The following is a 24,583-nucleotide window of genomic DNA, read 5'->3' as shown; positions in this document are numbered from 1 at the left end:
TTGATTAATTAGTGCCAAATAATTTAATGGTTTAAACAAAATAACAAAAAAACAAAACAAGTTGCACTGGCATGGTCTACATGGTTTATCTTTAAAGTATTCAAGTGTTTTCTTGCATTTCAGGGGCTTTGTATAAATATCAGTGCCCCTGTGAATGGAAGGAAAGTGGTGTGTGTGTGTGTGTGTGTGTGTGTGTGCACGCACGCAAACATCTATAACCCAAGCACTTAAACAAATAGAGTTAAGGACTTCATAAATCTTAAACATCCCACATAATGAACAAGATACCAACCCACCTGCCTTTCTTCCTGTTTTTTGAGTCCTTTTAATTGTATTTCAAGTGGCTGAAAAGAACTGGGGATGGTTACACTGGAAATCCCTTTGTGGTGAATATTCAGCTGCATCATAGTATGCAAGTCGTCATTTCTGTACTCTGGATGGTTCTGGCACACACCCAATATGTTCCCAACAACATTAATTTACAGAAGAGAATATACTTGGAGCACTTTAGTACAGATGAGTAACTTCTCTTCAGTAGTTATTTCATAAGTCATCCTTTCTGTGAAAAGTTAAGGTAAACCTCTCAAGGGAGAAGAAAAGAAGTACTTGTGGCACTTGCTTACTCCTTTTCTTTTTGCAGATACAGACTAACACGCCTGCTACTCTGAAACCTGTCAAGGGAGAAGATAATTCTAACCTGTGCTATATTGTTTCAAACAGGTGAAGTACCACCTATGAGATGGATAGTAAATTTTGACAGAGATCTTCTAGATGGTCTGGTATTGGCAGCACAGGTGGCAGCTTATTGCCCATATTTGGTAAGAACGTTTTTCATATCTTTTTATTTTAAAAAAACGTTGTCAGTTTTATAACTGGACGAGCAGTACTTAATCTAAGTATTTATTACTACTGTGGTTATCCACTTTCACTTTAGAACTTTCAGATTTCAGGAACTTTAAAAGATGAAGCCATATATATATATAGCAAGTCTTGAATTATTATTTCAGTGATACTCTTTTCTTGAGTATGCACTTAAGATAGAATATTTAGTTCAGGGTGTATATGAACATTCATGTAATAATGAGAAGATGAAAAAATATATATATACTTAGTTTTCTCCAGTACAATACAATGATTTTGATTTTATCGTCCATACAGATTTCAACTCACTTTGTGAATATGTATACTAATCCGGGAACTCCTGAACAATGTTTGCACAATTGCTTGATACTCGTGAATGCTTTTCATGCTGTCAGCCTTGATATAGGTGTACAGGTAAATGGTTTTCTATCCCATTCACATTTTGAATACTTTTTGTTATTTTACTATTAATAATATCTTGCATATCATTTGGGTGAGAATGAGATGAAGTGAACTTTTTGTGATGCACTGTTAAAATGTAGAAACTGAAATATTACTTCATATAAAACGACTGCATTTTACACACACACACACACACACACACACACACACACTTAGACTATAATTCCACTGAGGGAGCTGACCTCATAAACCACAAAATTTTGAAGCTTGAGTGGTTTATTAATATTATTGAAGTTCCAAGAATAAATTATAGAAAAAATTGTTTGCATCCAGGAACATTGGTCACAGAATCATAGACTTTAAGGTCAGAAGGGACCATTATGATCGTCTAGTCTGACCTCCTGCACAACACAGGCCACCAACTCCTGTAAAACCCCTACTTATGTCTGAGCTATGAAGTCCTCAAATCGTGGTTTAAAGACTTCAAGGTGCAGAGAATCCTCCAGAAAGTGACCCGTGCCCCACACTGCAGAGGAAGGCGAAAACCCCCCAGGGCCTCTACCAATCTGCCCTGGGGGAAAATTCCTTCCCGACCCCAAATATGGCGGTCAGCTAAATCCTGAGCATGTGGGCAAGATTCATCAGTCAGACACCCAGGAAAGAATTCTCTGTAGTAACTCAGATCCCACCCCATCTAACATCCCATCACAGGCCATTGGGCATATCTACCGCTAGTAGTCGAAGATCAATTAATTGCTAAAATTATGCTATCCCATCATATCATCTCCTCCATAAACTTATCAAGCTTTGTCTTGAAGCCAGATATGTCTTTTGCCCCCACTGCTTCCCGTGGAAGGCTGTTCCAGAACTTCACTTCTCTGATGGTTTGGAAACCTTCGTCTAATTTCAAGTCTAAACTTCCCGATGGCCAGTTTATATCCATTTGTTCTTGTGTCCACATTGGTACTGAGCTTAAATAATTCTTCTCCTTCCGTGGTATTTATCCCTCTAATATATTTATAGAGAGCAATCATATCTCCTCTCAGCCTTCTTTTAGTTAGGCTAAACAAGCCAAGCTCATTGAGTCTCCTTTCATAAGACAGGTTTTCCATTCCTCAGATCATCCTAGTAGCCCTTCTCTGTATCTGTTCCAGTTTGGATTCATCCTTCTTAAATGTGGGAGACCAGAACTGCACACAATATTCCAGATGAGGTCTCACCAGTGCCTTGTGTAATGGTACTAACACCTTCTTATCTCTACTTGAAATACCTCTCCTGATGCATCCCAAGACTGCATTAACTTTTTTCACAGCCATATCATGTTGGCGGCTCATAGTCATCCTGTGATCAACCAATACTCCGAGGTCCTTCTCCTCCTCTGTTACTTCCAAGTAAGGTGTCCCCAGTTTATAACAGAAATTCTTGTTATTAATCCCTAAATGCATGGCCTTGCACTTTTCACTATTAAATTTCATCCTATTACTATTACTCCAGTTTACAAGGTCATCCACATCTTCCTGTATGATATTCTGGTCCTTCTCTGTATTGGCAATACCTCCCAGCTTTGTGTCATCTGAAAACTTTATTAGCACATTCCTGCTTTTTATACTGTAAAATTTTCAGACATGCTGAAATTTACTTTTTCAATGGGGCTTTGACTTCTAAATCACTTAGGAACTTTTGAAAACGTTGCATGTAGACCATATTTACAGGTTGGGGGACTGTATCCTGTAAAGCAATGACTCTGAAATGGATTTAGAAGTCATTATAAATAGCTAGCTGAATATGAGCTCCCATTTCAATTCTCTAGCTGCTTGTTTCTCATCTGGTGGGATACACAGCCCTTTGGGGGTCACACAAGGCAAGCAGGGGGGCGTCCGTGGCACTGGACATTTTTTAAAAATCTAAAGCAATTAAAATCTTGCTCCCTTACTCCCCACACGTCCTTATTCTTTGTTAGTCTTTCAAAAAACATGCATGAATAACACACAGATTTATCGTTGTTATCCTGGATACATTTTTACTTTTACAGTAAATAGAAAAGGATAATGAAAATTATTGACTTTGTATAAGAGGCCATTGACCTGAAAAGTTTATGTAACGCTTCTCTAGTTGAAAGGGGTACTGTGGTTATTAGGTGTATAAATAAAGGCGTATCAAGTAGGGGTAGGATTTATGGGATGAAATTCTAAGGTTGACATTAAACAGGAGGGCAAACTATGATTGTAATGGTCCCTTCCAGCTTCAAAAACTGGGAATCTATTCTGTGCTTGGGTTGGTGTGTGCAAACTTCTTTCCGTCTGAAAGATTTTAGGGGTTTTTAGGGTGATTTTTTGTTACTGCTGGGAGTGGTAAAATTTTCAATCTGGAAAAAATTGAAGTGTGACGTGTGTGTGTGTGTGTACGCACGTTTGCATCCACACGTACAACTTTGGACTATACTTTTGGATTCAGGAATTATTCCTAAGTCTTCACCATCCTATGGTTTGAGACTGCATACATCTTGTAAAACAAGCGACTTTACCACCATTAACTTCCCATCATCAGCTTTTAAAAAAAAAAACAGCCTGAAGATGTCCATAATCATGGGCTGCAGCTAGCTAAAATTTGGGGAAAATACTGTACTTGTACCTTTTGGTGGTGGGGTATTAGTTTTATAACTGATCTCATACAGCATATCTCTGGTGTGAAATGTGAAATTCACCACAGTAACATTTGCTCTTTTCATATTTAAAATATTGCCACCCCATGTACAATTTAAAAGATATTTTGGATTTGGGGACAGTGGGGAGGTGGACCTGTTCTGATTCCATTTTTGAAAAAGTTCTTAATTCTTGCTTTACTGAGTGAAGTTTGCATTTCCTTTCTCCTCCCTACTAAGCATTCAAGTTCATTGTCCTGAACACATGGGAAGAAAGACAAGATACCAGGGATGTGTTTTAACTAGGTTACAACTTTATTAACTCATCTGGAAACTATCTGGCAATAATTGGTATAGTGCAGATCATCTTTCCTTCTGTAATCTGGTCAACCTTGTGGAGGGCTGCTGTCAGCCCCCACCTTTGCACAGCTGGTCACACCCCGTTGCTGGGACCCCACTGCCCTCTTCTCATATCAAGGTTAAGGGGTTGCAGAAAGGGGGTTGTCTTCGAGCTGTACCTGATAGCAGGAGCCCCAGCCCCATTCCCAGGTTCTTAGGGGATGCCTTTCCCTAAATCCACTGCCAGTTACAATTTATCAGGAAACCAGAACTCTATCAAATGAATACCTGCACTGGACACCTGCCAGCAAGAGGTGCCAGCCATTAACTTGGCTGTCTTGGCTGCCCAGCTGGGTTCCCAGATGGTTAACATTTCCCTTCCTCACATCAGACAAAAATATATATGCTCCCTCATGTGGGTAATCACCAATCCACCCTGCTAGCACGCAAATTTAACCACCTCCTGAATCATGCACCTTCTGACCTTGTCAACCCTTGGAGGCCCAGTGGCTCCTCACTGCAACATTTCAGACCAATTTCCATTACCCCTGAGATCTGCTTTAAATCTCCATGCTGTCATGATTAAATCAATCATTTTACGAAATTTCAAATTATTCTCACCCAGGTGTATATTAATAATTTCAGATGGCTGCTTCCTGGCTGCCAAAGAGTGTAAGAGGGACATCAGCTGTTCCCCTAGCATGCCCCTTTCCTGGTCAACTCAGAATCACCTCACCACTGAAGCCTTGCTGTGAACTACCAGCGGAACTGGTTGCCTGCCTATGGGGCCAATACATAATACTGTGCCCATTCATCCAAATACTTCTCTTATGCCCTGTTGCCTTGCTCCTGAAAAATGTCAAAAACAAAAAAAAATTGGCACATTCACACCGTTGGTCTCTAGTTTCAACCAGGGGGTCTCACATATGTCCTGTATTCATTCAAATGCCATCGAACAATTGTCTGTGTCCCTTGAGCCCCCATTCCTAGTTGTGCTGCAGATGTCACCACCTAAATCCTGAAAGGAATGTTTTGAAAGAATGGGATCCAATTTTGCTAGAAGGGAAGCCTGGCAGTATAAGCCCTTTTAAAAGACTGCCACAAACTTGAATTTTTGAGGTAGTTCCTATCAACATGAAGAAAGAGTGGCCATCACCAGCCAGCCTCAGCCCTATATAAGTTCTTAAAGGTACAAATGAGCATGTCCCTGCCTCCCCACCCTCATGCAGTACTATGGACTCACCATGCCATCCCTGGTCTGTCTTTGGCGTTCTCAGGGTCAAGATGACTGTTTGCTCACCCAAGCTGTAAATCCCTAAACTCCAAATATCTGTTTGAGGTATCCATTGCTGACCCAGGCACCAAATTGCTGACTTTGAATGCTCCGAAAATGCAAGTGGGAAAACTGCCTTGAACAAAGATGTCTCCTGGCCGCATCAACGTACGCAGTGAAGAACTCCCTCCAGTTTCTGAAGAATCTCAATAGTGATGCATCATTGGGGATCTTCCCTGGGGTTTGGGGAATATGACCACTCATTCAATAGCCTCCTAATTAAAAACCCACCACAAAGATCTGGATAACATGACAGTTTGCTACAAAATGTGGTGCCTGATGATGCCAACCGGTAGTGTACCAGTGACACGACACGCTGATGTGGTCTTCAGGAATTGGCTAAATCTTACACAGGCCCACTCTAGCCTGAATTTAAGTAAATTCTATAAAACATGCAGCATTAGCCCTGAATGTTCATGGTGCTACTAAATCACTGCACTAATCCAAGAGAAGTCATGAGGCAAGTTCCAAAGAGCCTGCAGTATTTGTTTGGGTTCCTTGTTGGCACCTGGTGCCAAGTTTTGAAATCTCTCCACGTGTAATAGAGACAAAGCATCCACTATGTCGTTATTAATCCCAGGGACACTTTTAGCAACAATATAGATATATAAATTAAAACACTGCAGTGAAAATGTCCTAACCAACCTCATAACCCTGAGTGATTTGCAGGGCTGGCTATTAACATGTATCATTGCCAGGTTGTCACTCTAGATCTCACTCTTTTTTTCAGTTCATAAACTCCATCCCCCAAATTGTCACTGCTATGAAAATAGGGGGAAAAAATCCAAGAATGTGATTTCATTAACTATCCCACTTTGTATCCAGTCAGTGGACCATATCCCTGAGCACACCACCTGTGATGGTGGAAATCCTCAAATCCAGTGCCCCTGTTGCATCTGACTGAACTTCGAGGACTGCCTTTAGCAATGAATCCTGTTTTCAAAAAAAAGCTCCATTAAAGTGAGTTAGAAAACAATGCCATGCCCAGGAATCCTCCTGTATTTCTTTGGTCACTCTTATAAAATGATTCGGCCTTGTTATCTCTAAGCATGCAGAACTTATGTGATTGATCGAGAGGGCCAGCATAGCCAAGAAGGTTACTTTGCACAAACTGCAGGCTATTATTGTTCATCTTAATTTTGCCATGACTCAGTGTGCAAAATTAAGATAACCAAGTTTATTCACATGGAGTCTGGAGATACCACTCTCTGTGTCTAACTCTATTCCTAAACAGGTCAGCTTGCTGTAGGACCCTCTGTTTTTCTTCTGTCGCGAGTAATCCCAGGTCAAGGTAATGTGTACCACCTATTGCAAGCCTGACTCCTGTACCAAAGCCCAGTCCATCACCATGCTGAACTTTTTAAATGCTGAGCATGACATTGAGTGTCCCATTGGCATGGCCTTGTCAAAATGAAATTGACTTTAAGAAGGAAAAAATCCCTGAGGATATAGTGGTAGCAGCCAAAATTCCTACTTAGAGTCATTTCACTAATGTTGCTCTGGAGCCACAAGCCCTCACAGTGTTCACAGCAACGTCAAAAGGAGAGTAGTGTACCAAACAAAGTTCTGGGCCTGTCACGTCACTTGCTGAGCTTCTCTATCGTAAACAGTTGGTGGATTGAACAATATTCTCTACGTGTCTTTTGGGGGACCAACCACAAAAGAGAGACTCACAGGTCAGACCTAGTCAAGCATGTGAATGGTCCTGTAATTTTGTTAATGATTTATTTGTTGTGCAATTTGTCTCCTTGCTGTGCGACTCAAACCTTCAATAGACTTTTATTAAGAGACTTAATGAGAATTCGAATTCCTTCATATGGTAGCCTGAATCCTAATATAAACACTTCCCCTAAATATGCCCCCTCTATCTGATTAGGGTAACCCCAAAGGAGTATCTGAAGTATCTTGAATTTAGCGAGGGATAAATCTGTCCCATGCCCATGCTAGTTGGTCCACTGTCTAATGATGGGGGAGCACAGTGAATAACCTTTTTTCACACTGGATTGGGACTTTCCCTGATGGGGCAAGATAATTGTGTGCCCTGTGGATGCCAATGCACTTCTCATGTGCATATTTATATTTGTAGAAGTTTCAGAAATGTCTCTCTCCATTGAAGGCCAAGCATACCTTACTGCAAGCATTGGGCCTCTGGTCAAGTTGCCACAGAACCAATACACTGCTATCCTTCTGTAAGCATGGCAATACCCAATCTGGAGGTCCTTTGCCACTCACCAGAAGTCATTATTTGCCTGATGCCACCTCATTCCTGGACATGCTGCCACCTGTAATCTAAATTCCTTATCATAATAGGTCCATGCCATGCACCAAATGTTCTATGCCTGCCAAATTATGTCCTTGCACTGGAGCAAGGCTGAACTTCTCTCTGGGTATTTGGCAGACAGCACACATGCATCTGTCAAAAAATCAGCTTGCCAGTTTTCCCAGGTCCAAGTAATCCTAGGACCCTTGGAATTCACAGTGTCCATCTCTTTTCTCTTTGCCCTACCTTCCATCAGAGCCTCCCTCTGCAATTTTGAGAATTTTTCTATATATTCTACCAATATTTTCCCTTTAGTGGCTTTGAGAAGATGCACGCCAGTAGGAAAGATGCCATTGTATGAGCCTGTCCTTCTCCACCTGAAGGAGACTAACTGCCAGCATTAATGGCACTATCCATTCCATCTGACCCCCAACGCATTCTTCTCTGTGGCTCCCACCCATATATTCCAAGCCTGAGAAAGATTCACCTCATGCTTACAACTCCCTGATTTGTAACCTTTACCTCACTATAGAGATCAGCATCCATTTGGCTACTGCTAGTTCCCCAATATGGAGCCCCCACTGGTTGCGCACGAGTGCTCTTGCCAACTTTCCCAAAAAGGAATGTGTCTGTATTTTTGGGTGATGAGTTGCATTGCATCCTTGCATTGTGCCTGGTATTAGTTGTGATAATTCCTTTTCAGTAAAATGTAATAATGATACTAAGCACTTCTACAGCACCACTTAGTATGATGTGGTTGTGGAGCTGCTGAAGGCAATTCAATTTACTTAACTTTCCAAGGAATGGGAGTTAAGAGTCAGTTTGTATTTTTGTTTGGGATATGGATGAGTAGTAGTGACTGAGCAGATAAAGTTCCTCACTCTGGAGCAGTACTGAATTGCTTTTAGTCAGATCACTATGAGCTGAAATTGAAGAACGGGAGAGGAAGGTAGTGTTTCAAGTATGGTCGTAAACAGTTGTATATGAGTCCCAGACTAACAGCAACAGGCATAATTTTTATTGCACAACCCCCCCTAAAATGTCAAGGTCAAAAATTTGAGTATTTGTATATTTTTAGTATATTTGAAGACATATTCTGAGAAATGTGTTTTTCTGTTGTAAATATGTATTGACGTGTGGATGGATTCCTGGAGTCTGTAAACAGTGTGTATAACAAAGTGAGGTTCCAAGAGCAGATGTGATTAAATTGGAGGTAAGAAACACAGCTGTAGTTGAGAATTCAGAGCCTGACACAGAGGCTATTTTACTAGGTCAAGTCGGGCAGGAACAAGGCAGATATGTCACATGTTTTGGTGATGAAATTGGAAATTTTGTTTGTCACTAAAAATCAAATTCTTCCTTGATGTGAAAACTACATCAAATTCTTCAGAAACCCCAAAGGTTCTAGTCCAGAGTGAAATTAAAGTTTACAACATGGGAGGTGTTTAGCGTTAGTTTCATAGTACAGATAGAAAAACTAATGCACCGAGGTTAAATAACTTGCTCAAGGTTACACGACCAGACAGTGGCAGAGCTGAGAACAGAACCCAGGTCTCCAAGTCCTGTGCTTTAACCACTAACCTAGGCTCCTAAAAATAAATACACTTAGGAAAATTGACAGGATTTAGGGAGTACATATTTTAAAGCGATTGATTGGGATTCATCATATGTTTTTCTCTAATAATACTGTAAATATTTTCCATGGATCCTTGTCCTTTGGTAATAGGAGTTTACAGTGAAATACATGAATGATCTTGCTGAACTATCCTAACTTGGACTATTACTGGAATACTCTTGTCTCATAAATTCTATAGGTTAAGGCATTCCAGCAGTATCAAAAGGCTGCTTCACTATATCAAGCTATTACCTCTTATGAACTTTAATGGCAGTCTTGTATTATTTGATGAGGATGGTGGTGACCATGCAAGCTGTAACATTTATTAGATCTGGAATGGATGACATTTTCAATCAGTTTCCGGGGAGAGTATCTAAGATTCTGTAATTACTAAGAAGTTCAACTGACTGAAGGCATACAGCCTCCAACTGTAAGTTTAAATGATTCATTTGTTGGAGAGTTCAAGGCCTTTAAAAAATCCCTTTTTTGGCTGTGATTGAGACTTGTTCATTCAAGATGGATTATTTGTGGAGGAAGAAAATCCTTCTGTGTTTCACTTGCCTAATCATAAGTGACAGTAACACCCTGGAGTGTTAGTGGAAGACTTGTTTTTTTTTAGATTTGTTTTGTTTTCCTGTATTTTATTACTATAAAAACAAACATGGACAGCACAAGATTGGAGACCCAGAGGATGATATTAAAATGGAGGAGGATGGTAAGGGCTTGGGCTTGTCAGATTTAGTTTCCCCTTTCCAAATAGCTAGGGTAGAAGGAACAGTGGGCAAGAGGAATCCACTCGAGGAACTCCGAAGTGCTCTGGTCTGTCTGACTGCGTGAGGATAATAGTGTTGCCACTTCTGCTTTAAACCAAGTAGACTGGAGTGACGTGGGTATCAGAGAAACCATAGAAGATATTCTAGTAAGCAATGCCAGTGATAACTATGGACAAGGACTTTGCCCATCCTTAAAGGAAGGAAGGAATAGAGTTTTCTTTTGTTGTGGAGTAAGATGCAATATGACTTGGTGATTACCTGGCTGCATAAGGAAAGAAGAAAAAAAGGGAGGAGACAAAGATGAGCCTGAATTAGGGAAGGTTGAAGATCATGTCAGTAACAATGGAGAAAGGCAGAAATGGACCATGGTACAGTCAAATTGTTTAAGTCTTCAGAATATCTGAGGGTTTATCGAAACAGTCTACAGCTTAATTTATTGGTCACCAGAGGAATAACTGAAAGTACTCATATGAATTTCTAAGTAATTATAGGATATCTGATTCTTTTCCTGGGACCTCATTTAATATGCCATCTATTCTTTTATCCTAGTCATCTCTGCTGATTATCTATGCTGCTTGGTCTTCATTTTCCCAATATTTCCCTCTGGGAAAGCACTCTTAACCGCACTTCTTGACAAAACCAACTTTAAGGAGTTCTTTCAAAATCCTTGGATAGATTATTAATATCTAAGGAATATTCTAAATATGCAAATTGAAAATTTCGTCTGCCAATTAAAAGAAATTCAAATTAAAATCCTTTTCAGTTTTGGCTGAAACAGATATCTAACATAGTTTGCATTCATGTCATATCTGATATATATAAGCAAAATATAGAAGAGTACAAAAGAGCACCTTGCTTTCTTTTTGCTAGACCGGAAGATGTCTTTCTGTATACTACTGTCCATACTAAACTGGAGCATTTTCAAGTAACTTCTTTGTGCTTGGTTTTGAAAAGTTCAGTGTTCCAAGGCATCCTTCTCAAAGTGGATGCAACAACTATTCCCTTTGATCTATGATCTTGATAAATCAGAACCTCAGATAAAAGGACATTAGCCAGGAGTTTGTCTTCAGTGATGTTCACTGAAATGCTGAGGCCTATTGAAACACAATGTTCCCCACAGCCCCTTCCTCTATCTAGTCATCTTTAGTTTTAAACTCAGCTAGAATTATCCTTTGGTGGCCTACGGAATATTGTGAAAGAGAGTGACTGACTTTGAGTATAACAAAGGAACTTCATATCTCTAAGAAAAAACTGGTACTTTTTACTCCCACGGGAACAGAAAAGCAACCAAATATTTTTTTTTTTTGCCAAAGACAGATAATACTTTCTCCAGAAAGGTTTCTAAAGAACTAAAGAGAGAGACAATATTTGCAAGTAAAATATGTAGGTCTGTTCAATGGGGATTTTCATAAATAAGGAGACTAGGAAAAAATGGTCAAGAGTCTAAAATATGGGATACCTAAAGATTAGGTTGGCTGGAAAACAAGAATTGTATTTTGCAAAAAAAGGTTTTGTCATTTGTTTTCATTCCACTAACACCTTTCAAAAATATTTTGCAAAAAGACATCCATCCCAGCATAACGGATAGCCCACCGATTAGGGCACTTACCTTGGATGCGAGATACCTAAATTCAAGCAGGAGTTGCTTGGCAGAGAGCTGAGTTTGGAAGAAGAGCAGCAACTATGATCTGCTGAGGAGCTTGGAGGAAAGCTGTTGGTGATGCTGACCAAAGCTGGGGACCCCTGATGAGTGGAAGGCTTTGGCAGTGGCCCCTTAGGAAAAGGAAAAGATCCATCTTGGTCAGGGGCAGCTGAGCCCCAAAGCAAGAGGGTTGTGGCACAAGGGTGGATCCTTTGAGCAGGGATAGGACTCTCAGGCAGGGAAACGTGGAGGAGTAGATACTGAAAGAAGGGGAAACCTTCGGGACAAAGTCATGAGTGAAGGGCTGTGGGAAGAATTGTCATGGTCAGGCAGAGAGGCCTGGAGAGTGGGGCCCTGGATTAGGAGCCAAAGGAACTGAGAACACAGTGTTGATGTTGACCCTGGGGAGTGTGACTTGGTGGTGGTGTCCCAGGAGAGGGGAATCGGAAAAACTAACTATGTTTGTTTATTATGGATATTAGAAAATGATTTTATTACAAGGCTGTGTACTGGTGGTCAGCATCGTAGTCTTTGTTCTTGCCACTTCCCTGTTCAGGATTGGCATCTTTTATGGCCATCTTCCAAACCTCATGATCATACACCAGAGGCCCTTTACCACCTCATTTTGTTTCCTATCATGGCTTATTCAACCGTTTGACCATCTCAATGTCTTCATTCCTGTGGTGGAGAGCATACTGATTTTCTTTCGTGTGGCTGGCCAAGTCTCAGTTCTGACCATTAAGATGGGTCCAATTACAGTTAAACTCTACTGTTTAACTTGATGGGCATCTTTTTGTCACGGAGAACTAGGGTAATCTCTGACCATTTTCACCATGCAGGAGGGCACCATTGATCCTAGGTATATAAATTCTTTCGCTCTTCTAAACTCTCTGTTGTGATATTTTTTTAGTCTGGATGCTCCTCCCTCAGTTATTATAGCCTCAGTCTGATCAATGTTCTGCTAAGCCCCACCTACACAAAACTATGTTGCAACTGTACAGAGTTGGTTTACAGGGTGTCTCAATCTTCTGCACATATCACTAACTATAACACTGCTATATGTGAATAAAATATGGCTAGATGCGGGTTTTGTATCAGTCACTGAGACGCTATAGGCTTGTCTCAACAAACATTCAGTTTGGCAGGAGACTGAGGTTTGAATCTACCCCTCCCTCACTAGCCTGCCACAGACTCACTGTCCATGTGGACCCTGCTGACTTGCATTAACAGTTTCTTAAAGTGCTTTGATCTAGTCCCATTTAAGGACTAGGTTAACTAGCTGTTAATGCACGTGAGCAGGGTCCACATAGACAGTCTGCAGCAGTGTGGGGGTCGACTCACATCCCAGCATCCCCTGAACTAAATGTTTGTGTAGACAAGCCCCATGTCACTTTGTGTGGTCCATAAAAGGGGAAACTGAGGCAGAGACACTTGTTATGCCATGGCCCGCTGCATGAAGGTGCACAAGGTGGGGCTCAGTTTATGACCGTCAGTCTTTCTCTCAATCTCTCCTGTTGTAACTGTATCGCTTTGTATAAATAATTAAATATCCATTGGGCCAGAGAGACACTGACCCCACAGTCTGCTGGCTAGGGCCCTTGCCTGGGATGTGAGATTCTATCCTGGACCTGAGAGATGTTCTTACAAAAGTTTTGTACAAACTGATACATTTCCATGAAAAGTTTAGATTCTGACAAAATGGCATTCTCCAGCAAAAAAAATATTAAGTGGCCTGCCTGATTTTCAAGAGTACTGAGCACCTAGCAACTGTTCCAATGACTTATGACTTATTAAAATAAGGCCATTTATTTTTGCACATAAATATGAATTTAGGAGCCTATTTTTGAGTGCCGTATTTTTAAATCTTGATCATTTATATTTTACAAAAGTGTACTTGGTCAGTCACATTTTATTTTCCCTGAAGGCTGCGTGCTTAAGCACCCAAAAGTAAGGAAATTCTTAGTAAGCTTTGAAAATGCTATCTTAACTGTTCTTCCTTTTTTTCTGAAAATTGATATTACATATGCTTTTATCCAATGCTTGAGTACCTCTTTATTTGGCCCTAATTAAGCTAATTTCTAGCTCCTGGTTCCAAGTTTCCTGCTTACTCTCTAATAGTTTTCCTCTTTTTAGAATGTTGTAGTTCCAAGATGGCTATTCTACTTGGTGTGTCTATTTTTGGGGAGAATCATAGTTGTCTTCTGTGTAATTTATGAAGCAATTTGGTGTACGCTTGACTTAATTTTGTTATTTAACTCGTAACTAAACATTCCAATAAGTATGGATTACTGTGGTTTCAAATACCATCAGAAGTGGTACAAGAACTTCCCATTCTCAATTGACTTTCAGGCCTGTAGTTTGTAAAGGTTACCAACCTGCCATCTCTGCTCTGTTTTTGATTCCTTAGATCCTTTCCTAAAATTTTTCTCCACCTCATTTTTCATTGTAGTTCTTGAGGAATTGGTAATCACTTATCTTCCCCCTCCACATTTTCCCTTTCTAGCTCACCTATATAGATTAATGATTATGTATATCAACATTAGGAATGAAAATTGTTCCAACTTTCTGATATGCCTAATTAATCATAGTTGCCATTTTTTTCTGAAGTATCCCAAAATTACCCAGTGGAAGTTAATGCTATTTAACTCCTCATGTTATTTAATTTCTAATCCGATATTCACAAAATCCATGCTGGATAACTATGGTGAGATGAAGTATTGTGCTAGTTGGCCTATTTTAGTAATATTCAGGAGATGTAAAATGGGCAGAGTTGTGATTAGATTAGAACAGAGGAGAAAATGAGGAAAAGGCTGATGAAAATGAGAGGGTGCTGAAGAAAGCAGTCATTAGACCATCTGGGAAATTAATATTTATAAATGAATAAAAATAAATTCTCAATTTGTTTTTCTTAGATCACCAAGTAGTTAGTGCTGCTTGCTTTCCTATCTAGTTTTGATATTTTCTTCACTAAAACTATTTAAAATTAGGAGGATATTAATTTGTCAATTTATGTCAAGTCCTCTTGCTTTTACCAGGAGCTCTGTCAGAATAAATCAAAAACCTCTAAAGGAGATTTTCCTCATATTTAAAGAAACTTTGCAAAGTATACAATTTAAAATATAAATCCATTTGACTTTCATAATAATTATTGTGATATTTGCTAATTACTGAAGAGATTTTTTTTTTAAGTAAGGGTTTGCTCATGTACAGTTGATCTTATTTTTCTGCTGGATGCTGTAGTGAAGTCATAATGATAAATTTGATTTATATTAATTCCCTTAGCAACACTTATTGATATTACAAACTTAAGTGTCTCATTTTAATGCAAGAAACAAAGAAAAACTTAATCTCCAAAGGAACAAGTTTGTATCCAAGTAAAAGAACTAGAATTAGCTTGTAGCCCATCTTGATCACTTGGGAAGACAAAAGACAATAAGGTTGCCACAAGTAATCTCCTCAGAGATCTTTCCTGTATTAAATGCAAATGAAGGAAGGATAGATGTGTGGAATCATAAGACATTGGAATGACTTCAGTGATGCAAACCTGTTTGACATTGCCACTCTATCTGTTTGAGTGGAGGCCAGCAAATAGAGTGCCGTCAGACTTCAAAATGGCTATTAAAGGGGAGGGAAAAGAAACCTTTCAACTTGCTTAAATATTGCAGTGTGAACTTCCAGCGTATAAGTAAGGCAGATAATGGAATTGGCCTGAAACAAAAGATTACAAATACGCTAAAATGTCTGTACACAAATACGGGGAATGTGTACAATTATCAATAAGAACTAGAAGTACAATTAAAATATTGAAATGATAGGAAATGATTGAGAATAACAAAGAAGCTTCAAACCAGTGACTATGAACCACGTCTTCTGTCTTGGGTCTCCATAGAAGATTCTATGCCAGAGCTGCAGAATGGTGGGAAACCATGATTTTTTTTGAGGCATCTCAGGGTAGGTCAACAGCTGCTCTTTGTGGTATTGTCACCAGTTGATCCTATAGATTTCTTGCTCAGTGTATGCCAATTGTATCTTCACTAAGGAGTCTATCACACATGTGCCCAACCTGGAAGAAATAGATAAAAATTGAAGCTCACTCAGTGTGATGTAGTAGAATAATTTACATAGCCTAGTGTGTGTACAGACAAAAATTGCTCTGAGTCCTTTTTAGGAAGTCTTTTACATTTCCACCTTCTTCTCTTCATCTCTGTGTGTGCAGTTGATCTGCCATTTTAACTTATATGGTTCTGAGGAACACACTAAACAGAATTATGTTAATGTTTTCACCCAGACACCACAGTAAGAGAGAGAAGAAATATTTAGGAAATAAGTTATCCAGTGCTGGTCTTCCTTCTGCAATTTGTACCACCTAGGGAAGGGCGCTGACAGCACACCACCACTCCATACCTTTAAACTGGTCCCAGCACCCCACCACCCATACAAGGGTTGAGAGTATTTGGAAGAAGAGGTTATCTCTCTGGTGTACCAAACATTAGGAGCCCCATGCTCACCTTCTCAGGAGTTGCTGTCTCCTAATCTGCTTCCAATTTATTAGGAAGCCAGAGCCTCTGTTAATCAGTTACATACACTGGGCACCTGTCAAGTTGGGACAATATGAGTTTCACAACCTATCCTAATCTACTCACTGGGTTCCTGGGCTGCTGAGGTGAAGGCAAAAAATCTTCGAGGAAACCGTTCCTTCCCAAGGCCCTATAAGGTGCCAAATGGTGCCCCAGGCAGAGGGAATGTGTATTAGCCCTCCCGTTCAGTGTGTGGGAGCCAGTAGGCTTCCACTGTGCTCTTCTGTTCAGCCAATCATCCGCAGAGCCATTCCCACTCCCTTCCTCAAGCCCACAAGGAGGGAAAAGAGAAAAAGTGGTGATGGGGGGAAAGGAGAGGCAATCCTCATAGGGGCCCAAGAGTTCTCTTCCCCTGTTGCCCCGGACAAAGTCTCCCCACCCCTGAAGCTGTGGGGTGAGGGGCTTTGAGGATATTAAGTAGCATTTGTAACATAAAAATACTGCAAAAAGAAAAGGAGTATTTGTGGCACCTTAGAGACTAACAAATTTATTTGAGCATAAGGTTTTGTGAGCTACAGCTCACTTCATCGGATGTAGCTCACGAAAGCTTATGCTCAAATAAATTTGTTAGTCTCTAAGGTGCCACAAGTACTCCTTTTCTTTTTGCGGATACAGACTAACACGGCTGCTACTCTGAAACCTATAAGAATACTGGTTAACTAGTAACCTCAAAGCAAAGATGAGATTTATTGTAAAATAGATTTGGTTAGTACCCATCACCAAGTGAGTACTTTCTTTGAATGAGTAATTTCTTACTAGGAAAAATATCTAAACTCTTAAGCTGAAGTTGGGCAACATATATTTTTAAAAGTAGGCTTAAAATAATGTAGGTTCTAAATTTTTTTTTTTTACTGTTGCCTTAGTTTTTTTCCATACCCCAAGGAAATCCCATGCTGTGTTAAATTGGAGAATGTACAGAATCATTAATAATTAGAATATGAAATAATTTTCAGTACCTGAGTGAAGTTGCTCTGAAGGGCACATGATAAACACCAATAGTCTGTCTACTGAAAATCGTATTTTGGTGTCATGCTACTTGAAAGTATTTCCATGTATTAGTTTTTGGTGGGTAGCTACTGTGAAAATTTGTCATTTCCCTTTTGGGAACATGTTGATTCACAGCAGAAACAGCCCACATGTCAAACAGGAACTGGAATTTTTTGCTCAGAGTTAGCTTTTAATTGTTCTTGCAAAGAACCTCACTCAGAGTTTGAAGTGGAGGCATGTAGTATGTAGGCTACAAGTCTCTTTTTACCTACTATTACTTGTGTAGACAAGGAATCAGCTTCAAGAAGTCTTCATTATCATTTTTTACCTGCTTGGATTCAGAATTTTTTGATGATTACTTGGCTGGTTTTTTAAAAATATGTTTAAAAGTTAAGATATAAAATGGCTGAAGCTCTTCATTCAATAGTTTTGGAGGAAATTAACTGAAATAGCAGATATGCTGATGAGATAATGTAATATATAACTTAGAGTGAGAGCAGCAATTGTTCCTTTGGGGTAGTGAGTCATTCAGATGGTGACAGATTCCACTGTTGATCTTTGTTTATTTGGAATTGTAATAAATATATACATGTGAGAAACCTATCCTGGGCAAAAAGTAAATATTAATTGGCATTTCTAAATGTAACAGATAACAATTTCCTAACTCAAAAAGTGTTGCATCAACATGGGGAATTCCATATTAGATATTGTTCTAACACATAAAGAAGAATTGATCACAGAACTGAAAATTAATGGTAACTTTGGCACTGGTGATCATGACTTGATCACATTTATAGTGTGCTAACAAACTAAAGCCCAGAGGGATGATATATATATATACTTGATGTTTAAACGGGCTAGTTTCAGGGAAAGCTGAAAACTATGATGAACCAGATCAACTGTGAGAAAGAATTTAATAAGAAAAAAGTGATAATTGAGAATTGTTTGACCACTTTACTAGATGCCCAGAAACTACAATCGAGAAAGTAGGCCACATGGGTTAAAAAAAGACCTGGGTTAGTGGGGAAGTGGAGGCAGCTATAAAAATATACAACAAATGGCAAAGTTGATAGTAATGACTATAAATCAGAAGTTAGAAAATTGATAAGGGAAGCAAAAGAACACAAGAAAAAATCTGTAGCCAGAAGTGTTAAGAACAATAAGGTGTTTAAAAATGATACTAGGAATAATAATACAGAAAAGGCAGACGTGTTCAGTAAATATTTCTGTTCTGTGTTGTGGAAAAAACAGATTATGTAGTCATGTCGTATGACAGCACTCTTTCCATATGAATTCCCAAGCAAGACGTATTGCCTAAGCGGGTCTGCTCTGCATTCTCAGAAGCTATCAACCACGTAATTGCCCACAGTTAAGTTACCACACTGCTCCTTCTAAGCAAGCACATTTATTCTTAAGGTAAAAGCATTATAGAGAAAACATATTAAAAAGAAAAGAACCTACATGCATGCTAATAAGCTTACCAGAGATCATCCCAACTCTAAGAAGTGCTCTGGCAGGTGAACAGTTCTTCAGACCCTAGCAAGGGTTTGTTCTGTGGTTACCAATTCATAACCTCCTTGGCTCAGAACAAGCACACCCATGAAAAGTTTTGGTCCCTCCTTTATATAGCCAGAGTCTTTGATCTGGGAATAGGTAATTCAGAGACAACGGGTTTCTTCTCAGGCTATAGCTTCAAAAAAGGCTGGGTTTTTGCATAAATGGAGGAGCTACACTGGGATATACCCTGCCCTAGAGATTTCCTAGGAAACCTACTTTAAAAGTTCACATTATTTCGAATAGTCCTTAGACGCTCATAACACTTCCCAGGGTTTACTTTAGTCAGGTCTCCCTCCTAGGGACATTACACACAATCTCTCAATAATATATAAACATAAGCATTTTTAATGCAATGAACTCCTAAGATACATACACTTAATAAAAACAACAAGGAGTCCGGTGGCACCTTAAAGACTAACAGATTTATTTGGGCATAAGCTTTCATGGGTTAAAAAACCCACTTTGTGGATACAGACTAACACGGCTACCCGCTGATACTTAATTTAATAAAGTTAATCCAGGATATTGGAGAAAATTGCCACATCTATCAAGCATGGGTTTATGAAAAATAGATACTATTAAAATATATATATTAAGTTAGCTGAGATTACAAGTTTGGTTGATAAATGTACTATAGTGTTAAACTTCTACAAGGTCTTTGATTTGGTACACATGACATTTTGATAAAAAAAACCTAGAAAGATTTAAAATTAACAGAGTACATATTAAATGGATTAAAAGTGGCTAACTGATAGGTCTCAAAATGTAGTTGTAAAAGAGGAATCATCATTGAACAGGTGTGCTTATAGTGGGTTTCTGCAGTGATTGTTTTTTGACCCTATGTTGTTTAACATTTTTTATTAATGACCTGGAAGGAAACATAAAATCATCACTGATAAAGTATGTAGATGACAGGAAAATGAAGGGGGTGGTAAATAAGAGGACAGGCCACTGATTCAGGGGAGTCTGGATTGCTTGGTAAGCTAGACATTAGCAGACAGTATGTATTTTAGTAAGGTTCAATGTAAATTTATGTATCTAGCAACAAAGAATGTAGGCCATACTTAACAGAATGGCAGACTCTATCCTGGGAAGCAGTGCCTCTGAAAAAGATTTTGGGGTCATGGTGGATAATCAGGTAAACATGATCTGCCAGTGCAACATTTTGGCCAAAATAGCTAAAGCAATCTCTGTATGCATAAACAGGGGAATCTGCAGCAAGATTAAAGAGGTTGTTTCACCTCTGTATTTGGCATAGATGTAACCACTATTGGACTACTGTGCCCACAATTCAAGGTCTGGTGCCCACAATTCAAGAAGGATGTTGATAAATTGGGTTGGGAAAAGAGCCACAAAAATGATTAAAGGATTATACAACAGGCCTTATATAGACTCAAGCAGGTCAATCCGTTTAGCTTAACAAAGAAAAGGTTAAAGGGTGACTCGATTACAGTCTGTACATATTTAAATGGGGAGCAAATATGTAATAGTAGCCTCTTCAGTGTAGCAGAGAAAGTTATAACAGATCCATTGGCTAGAAGTTGAAGCTAGACAAATTCAGACTGGAAATAAGGTGCACATTTTAAACAGAATAATTAACCATTGGAACAATTTACTATGGGTTGTGATGGATTCTCCATCACTGACAATTTTAAAGTTAAGATTGAATGTTTTTCTAAAAGATATGCTCTAGGAATTATTTTGGGGAAGCTCTATGGTGTGTGTTACAGAGGAGTTCGACTAGATGATCACAGTGTTTACAACTGCACTGCAGCATGAGCCCGAGTCAGTTGCCCTGAGATCTGAGACTCGCTGCCTGGCGCGCTCCCTCCCCACTTTTTTATTTATTTATTTATTTTTGCCATGTAGATATACCTAATGGTTCCTTCTGGCCTTGGAATCTATACATTGAGTTATTTCAATTTTCTGATGACACGAAACTGTTTAGGTTAGTAAACCAGAGCTCTGAAAGACTCTGCAGATGCATCTAAGCAAATTAAAAGAAAATTGTTAACTTAGAAACTAGACAATTTAAAATAGGAGATGAAAATACCTTCTGGTTTCTGAATCCCCCTGCAAATTTTGGAGGATTTGCAATCGCATTTTCCTATATTTTAATATTTTTCTCTGCCCTGTTGCTGTATGAAAGAGCCACACAAACCAAAGGGAAAACTGAGTATGCAGTGGAGGCCATGAAACCATGACTGTACATGCTGTGCTAATGAATCAAGTAGAGAAAAATAGAAATATTTTTCCTCTAACTTTTTCTAGTTATAGTAATCCTAGTTGTTACTTGGAACGTTCATAGCTAAAAACTATCATTCAGGAGTGTGTTTTGTGTAAGGTATGTCCCTTCTCAACTTGGATTGTTGAACACTGGAGAAAATGATCCCAACTTCTCATATATGCTGATGATGTATGAACTTGAGTAAAAGAACCTGTAACAGACTGACAATATCCTGAAGAAACCTTATTGTATTAGGTTAAATCCTATTAAATTAGGGTTAATACCTTAGGGGCCCATTGTGTTAAAAATGTACTAGTATATGTGTTGTTGTGGAATTAGAGATACCTTCTCTTGTAGGAGAGATGTGCTAATATACTTTCTGTGTTATCAGCCCTTTGAGCCCCCCCCATGCCAAAGAGATACCTATGTACTAGTTCTGACTGGATTCTCCAGGGACCAACAGACATTGTATAAATAGCTTGGTTTTAAACTGGCTGAGGGCCTTCTTTCTGTCTCAGCAAATGGGACAGGACCTTTGATGGATGGAGGGCACCAGGCCTTAGGGTAGGGTTGGAAGGAATGGGTCAACTACGGCCCCATAAGACTGCGTGCTAGTTCTGAGTTGAAACTGTGATGAACTTGTGACCACAAGGGAAAGTCTTAGGTTAGGTGTTGAAGGACTGCTCCTGTGAGAGCTCATGTTAGAGATGGGATGATGTCTGGTAAACACAATGTCTGGCATGTTTTTAGATTTCTTTATTGTGTCTTTACACCAACTCCAATCATGGTACAAAAGTGGTTGAGAAAACTTATTTTCCTTGATAGGCATTGCTACATCATGAGGTCCTCAAGCCTACCCATCAAGATGGTGTGAATCACCTCACTGATATCAGTCTGTGGTGAAAAAGGATCAAAACTTGTAAATATTTCACAGATATGAAAAGTTACTACTAAGCACTGCTAAAAACCTTGGTTTCCCTGTTCAGCTAGTGATTTGATTGTAATGAGTCCCAAATTTTATTTTAGAGTTGGGCTGGCACTTTGGATGAAATTCAACATCAATGCTTTATTTATAAAGCAATGTGGAATAAAACTCAGTGTGTAAAACTGTGCACAAGCTGTCAAAATCAATGCGGGTACAGAGTAATGCATTTTGATATTTACTTTAATGGAGTTTGAGTACTACTGGAAATGAAAATCAATCATATGGTGGATGTGAATCAGAAGACAGTTTAGTATGAACCAAACACATTGCTAACTTGAAGCAATCAGTTTGGCTATTGACAAGAAAAACGTATCTTTGCACTATAATGTGGTGGTTTGCCCAAATGTTTCTCAAAATATATCCATCTGTGCTCCATTCTTCTCTGCTTTTTCATTTTCTGGAGTACAGCTGTTCAACAGTGTTCATTTTCAGTCTCCTGAAATATACTTGGCTCTTTTAAGGATCAATTCAAATACTTGTGACTGTATATTAAGCAACCACGCTATATGGGTCCTCCTGATTACAAATTTCACTGTACTGACCAAGGCCCAGGGGTGTTCCTAAGTGATGAAAATTTAGTTCCATTGCAAAAACTAGATCCAACTTAAGGATCTTTGTACTCTTGTAGCTAACTAGTAAAATATATGAGCATCATGGTGACAAAAAACAAAACAAAATAAGCCCTTCTGATAAACAAATGAAAGGAGTCTCCTATTTCATATTCATTTTTAAGACCTATGTGGAGTGTTGATTATTTCTATTTTTAAATACTTGGGAGCCAAGTTAGCATCTAGCTAGAGTAACTAGATGCATTTTTAAAATGCAGTCTTCCCCAAAACAAATATGGCCACTGCTTATTGTGTTCTTGTTGTATTCAGAAAAGATAACTAAATCTCACTTTGTGAATGACTGTCTCCATGCTCTAATACCATAATTGTATGCATTATTCTGGGTGAAACCAGACAATTACTACGCTTTCGAATGAACTCACACAGGAAACCGATAAAAGACAAAAACCCTGTATCACTCGTGGGTGAACACTTCTCACAACCTTTAGGGGTGACCTATCAATCCTGATCCTTAAAGGAAATCTGCACAACACATTCAAAAGTGCCTGGGAGGTTAAATTCATTACTCAACTAGACATCAGAAATCATGGACTGAACAGATACAGTGGACTTATGGTTTATTGCAACAATCTGTAACTCACTAACCCTCTCTTTTTGTTTTATGACTGCAGAGGTGTAATAGGCCACTCTACCTTGAATGGTCCTTTAGAATATGTGCTAACTAGTTTTGCTAAACAATCTGGTCCATCTTGTATTTAGCCTTTCCCAGTCCTGAGGAAGAACTCTGTGCAAACTCAAAAGCTTGTCTCAGTCACCAACTGAAGTTGATCCAGTAAAAGATATTACCTCACCCACCTAATATTACCGCAAGTAGGATCAGCAAGGGGACTAGAGTTAGGGTCCCCTTAATCTACGAGGAACTTTTCTGTGAGGGACCTTCAGTTTAGGAATCTGTCCCCTGTTCTTACTCTGAAATATACCAAGTTAGTGACATTCAGGGTATGCATTTCTTGTCATCTGAATTGATATTTTTCTCAAAACAAATATATTGAGGGGGTAATGATACCAACTTCCATTTGTAAAGGGCTCTGTAAGAGAGAGGTGTTATTGTATTGTCATGTAGTAACTTTAATTTTACAGAAAATCGTAACTTTTAAAATGTTTATGTAGAAATAATAAGTATGAGTTTGGTTAGGAAATTTTAGAAGGTAAATGTTAAATAAAAGTTGATTTATTAGAAAACTGCTTAAGAAATGCATTTCTCCAATCACTGAGTTTTATTTACTTTTTCTGGTATATTCCCTTTCTAGTCAAATAATGCTTGTTTCCCCCCAAACTATGGAAGAAAGGTGCACAGTAACTTGCTTCATTTCATTGTATAGTTCATGAGTTTTCTTACTAGACTATGTCATTGATCCTCTTGACATTTTCATATGCTGAGAAAATATTCATAGTCAAGATGGTAATACAATTGTTCATATCAGTTATGCAATGAACTCAAAACTTTTTTTTTTAAAAAAGAACAATTTGAAAACAAGTGTGCATATTAATGAGGTATTTTACATTTTGAATTCTGTATCTTAATAAATCACTATCAATTATACACATGAGATTAGACTAAATATCCGGTGGTCATTGTTCTTTTTTCCTTTTTAAAATTAGGCCACCGACATCTGTGATCCAAACCCAGTCATGATGCTTATGCTCTGCGTCTATTTATATGAAAGACTCCCTCAATATTTACCCACGAAGACTGTTGAGTTTACTGGAGCTCTCCATGCTACTGTTGTTAGACAGGTATTGATATATCTGGAT

At 38.9% G+C, this 24,583-nt stretch overlaps 1 protein-coding gene across 1 annotated transcript in view; it reads left to right on the top strand.

The window, feature by feature from the left end:
* Positions 1-24,583, top strand: part of CFAP47 (cilia and flagella associated protein 47) — a 649,074-nt gene that overhangs the window by 192,362 nt on the left and 432,129 nt on the right. Inside the window, exons 34-36 of the mRNA XM_084621504.1 lie at positions 721-818; positions 1,159-1,275; positions 24,431-24,565. Of these exons, the coding sequence (XP_084477630.1) occupies positions 721-818; positions 1,159-1,275; positions 24,431-24,565 (350 nt within the window). The remainder of the gene's footprint in view (positions 1-720; positions 819-1,158; positions 1,276-24,430; positions 24,566-24,583) is intronic.

Source organism: Lepidochelys olivacea (genome assembly GCF_965140295.1).
Source record: "Lepidochelys olivacea isolate rLepOli2 genome assembly, chromosome: 1".
In the NCBI taxonomy this organism is placed as follows: domain Eukaryota; kingdom Metazoa; phylum Chordata; order Testudines; family Cheloniidae; genus Lepidochelys; species Lepidochelys olivacea.
This window is presented reverse-complemented; position numbering and strand designations above follow the sequence as displayed.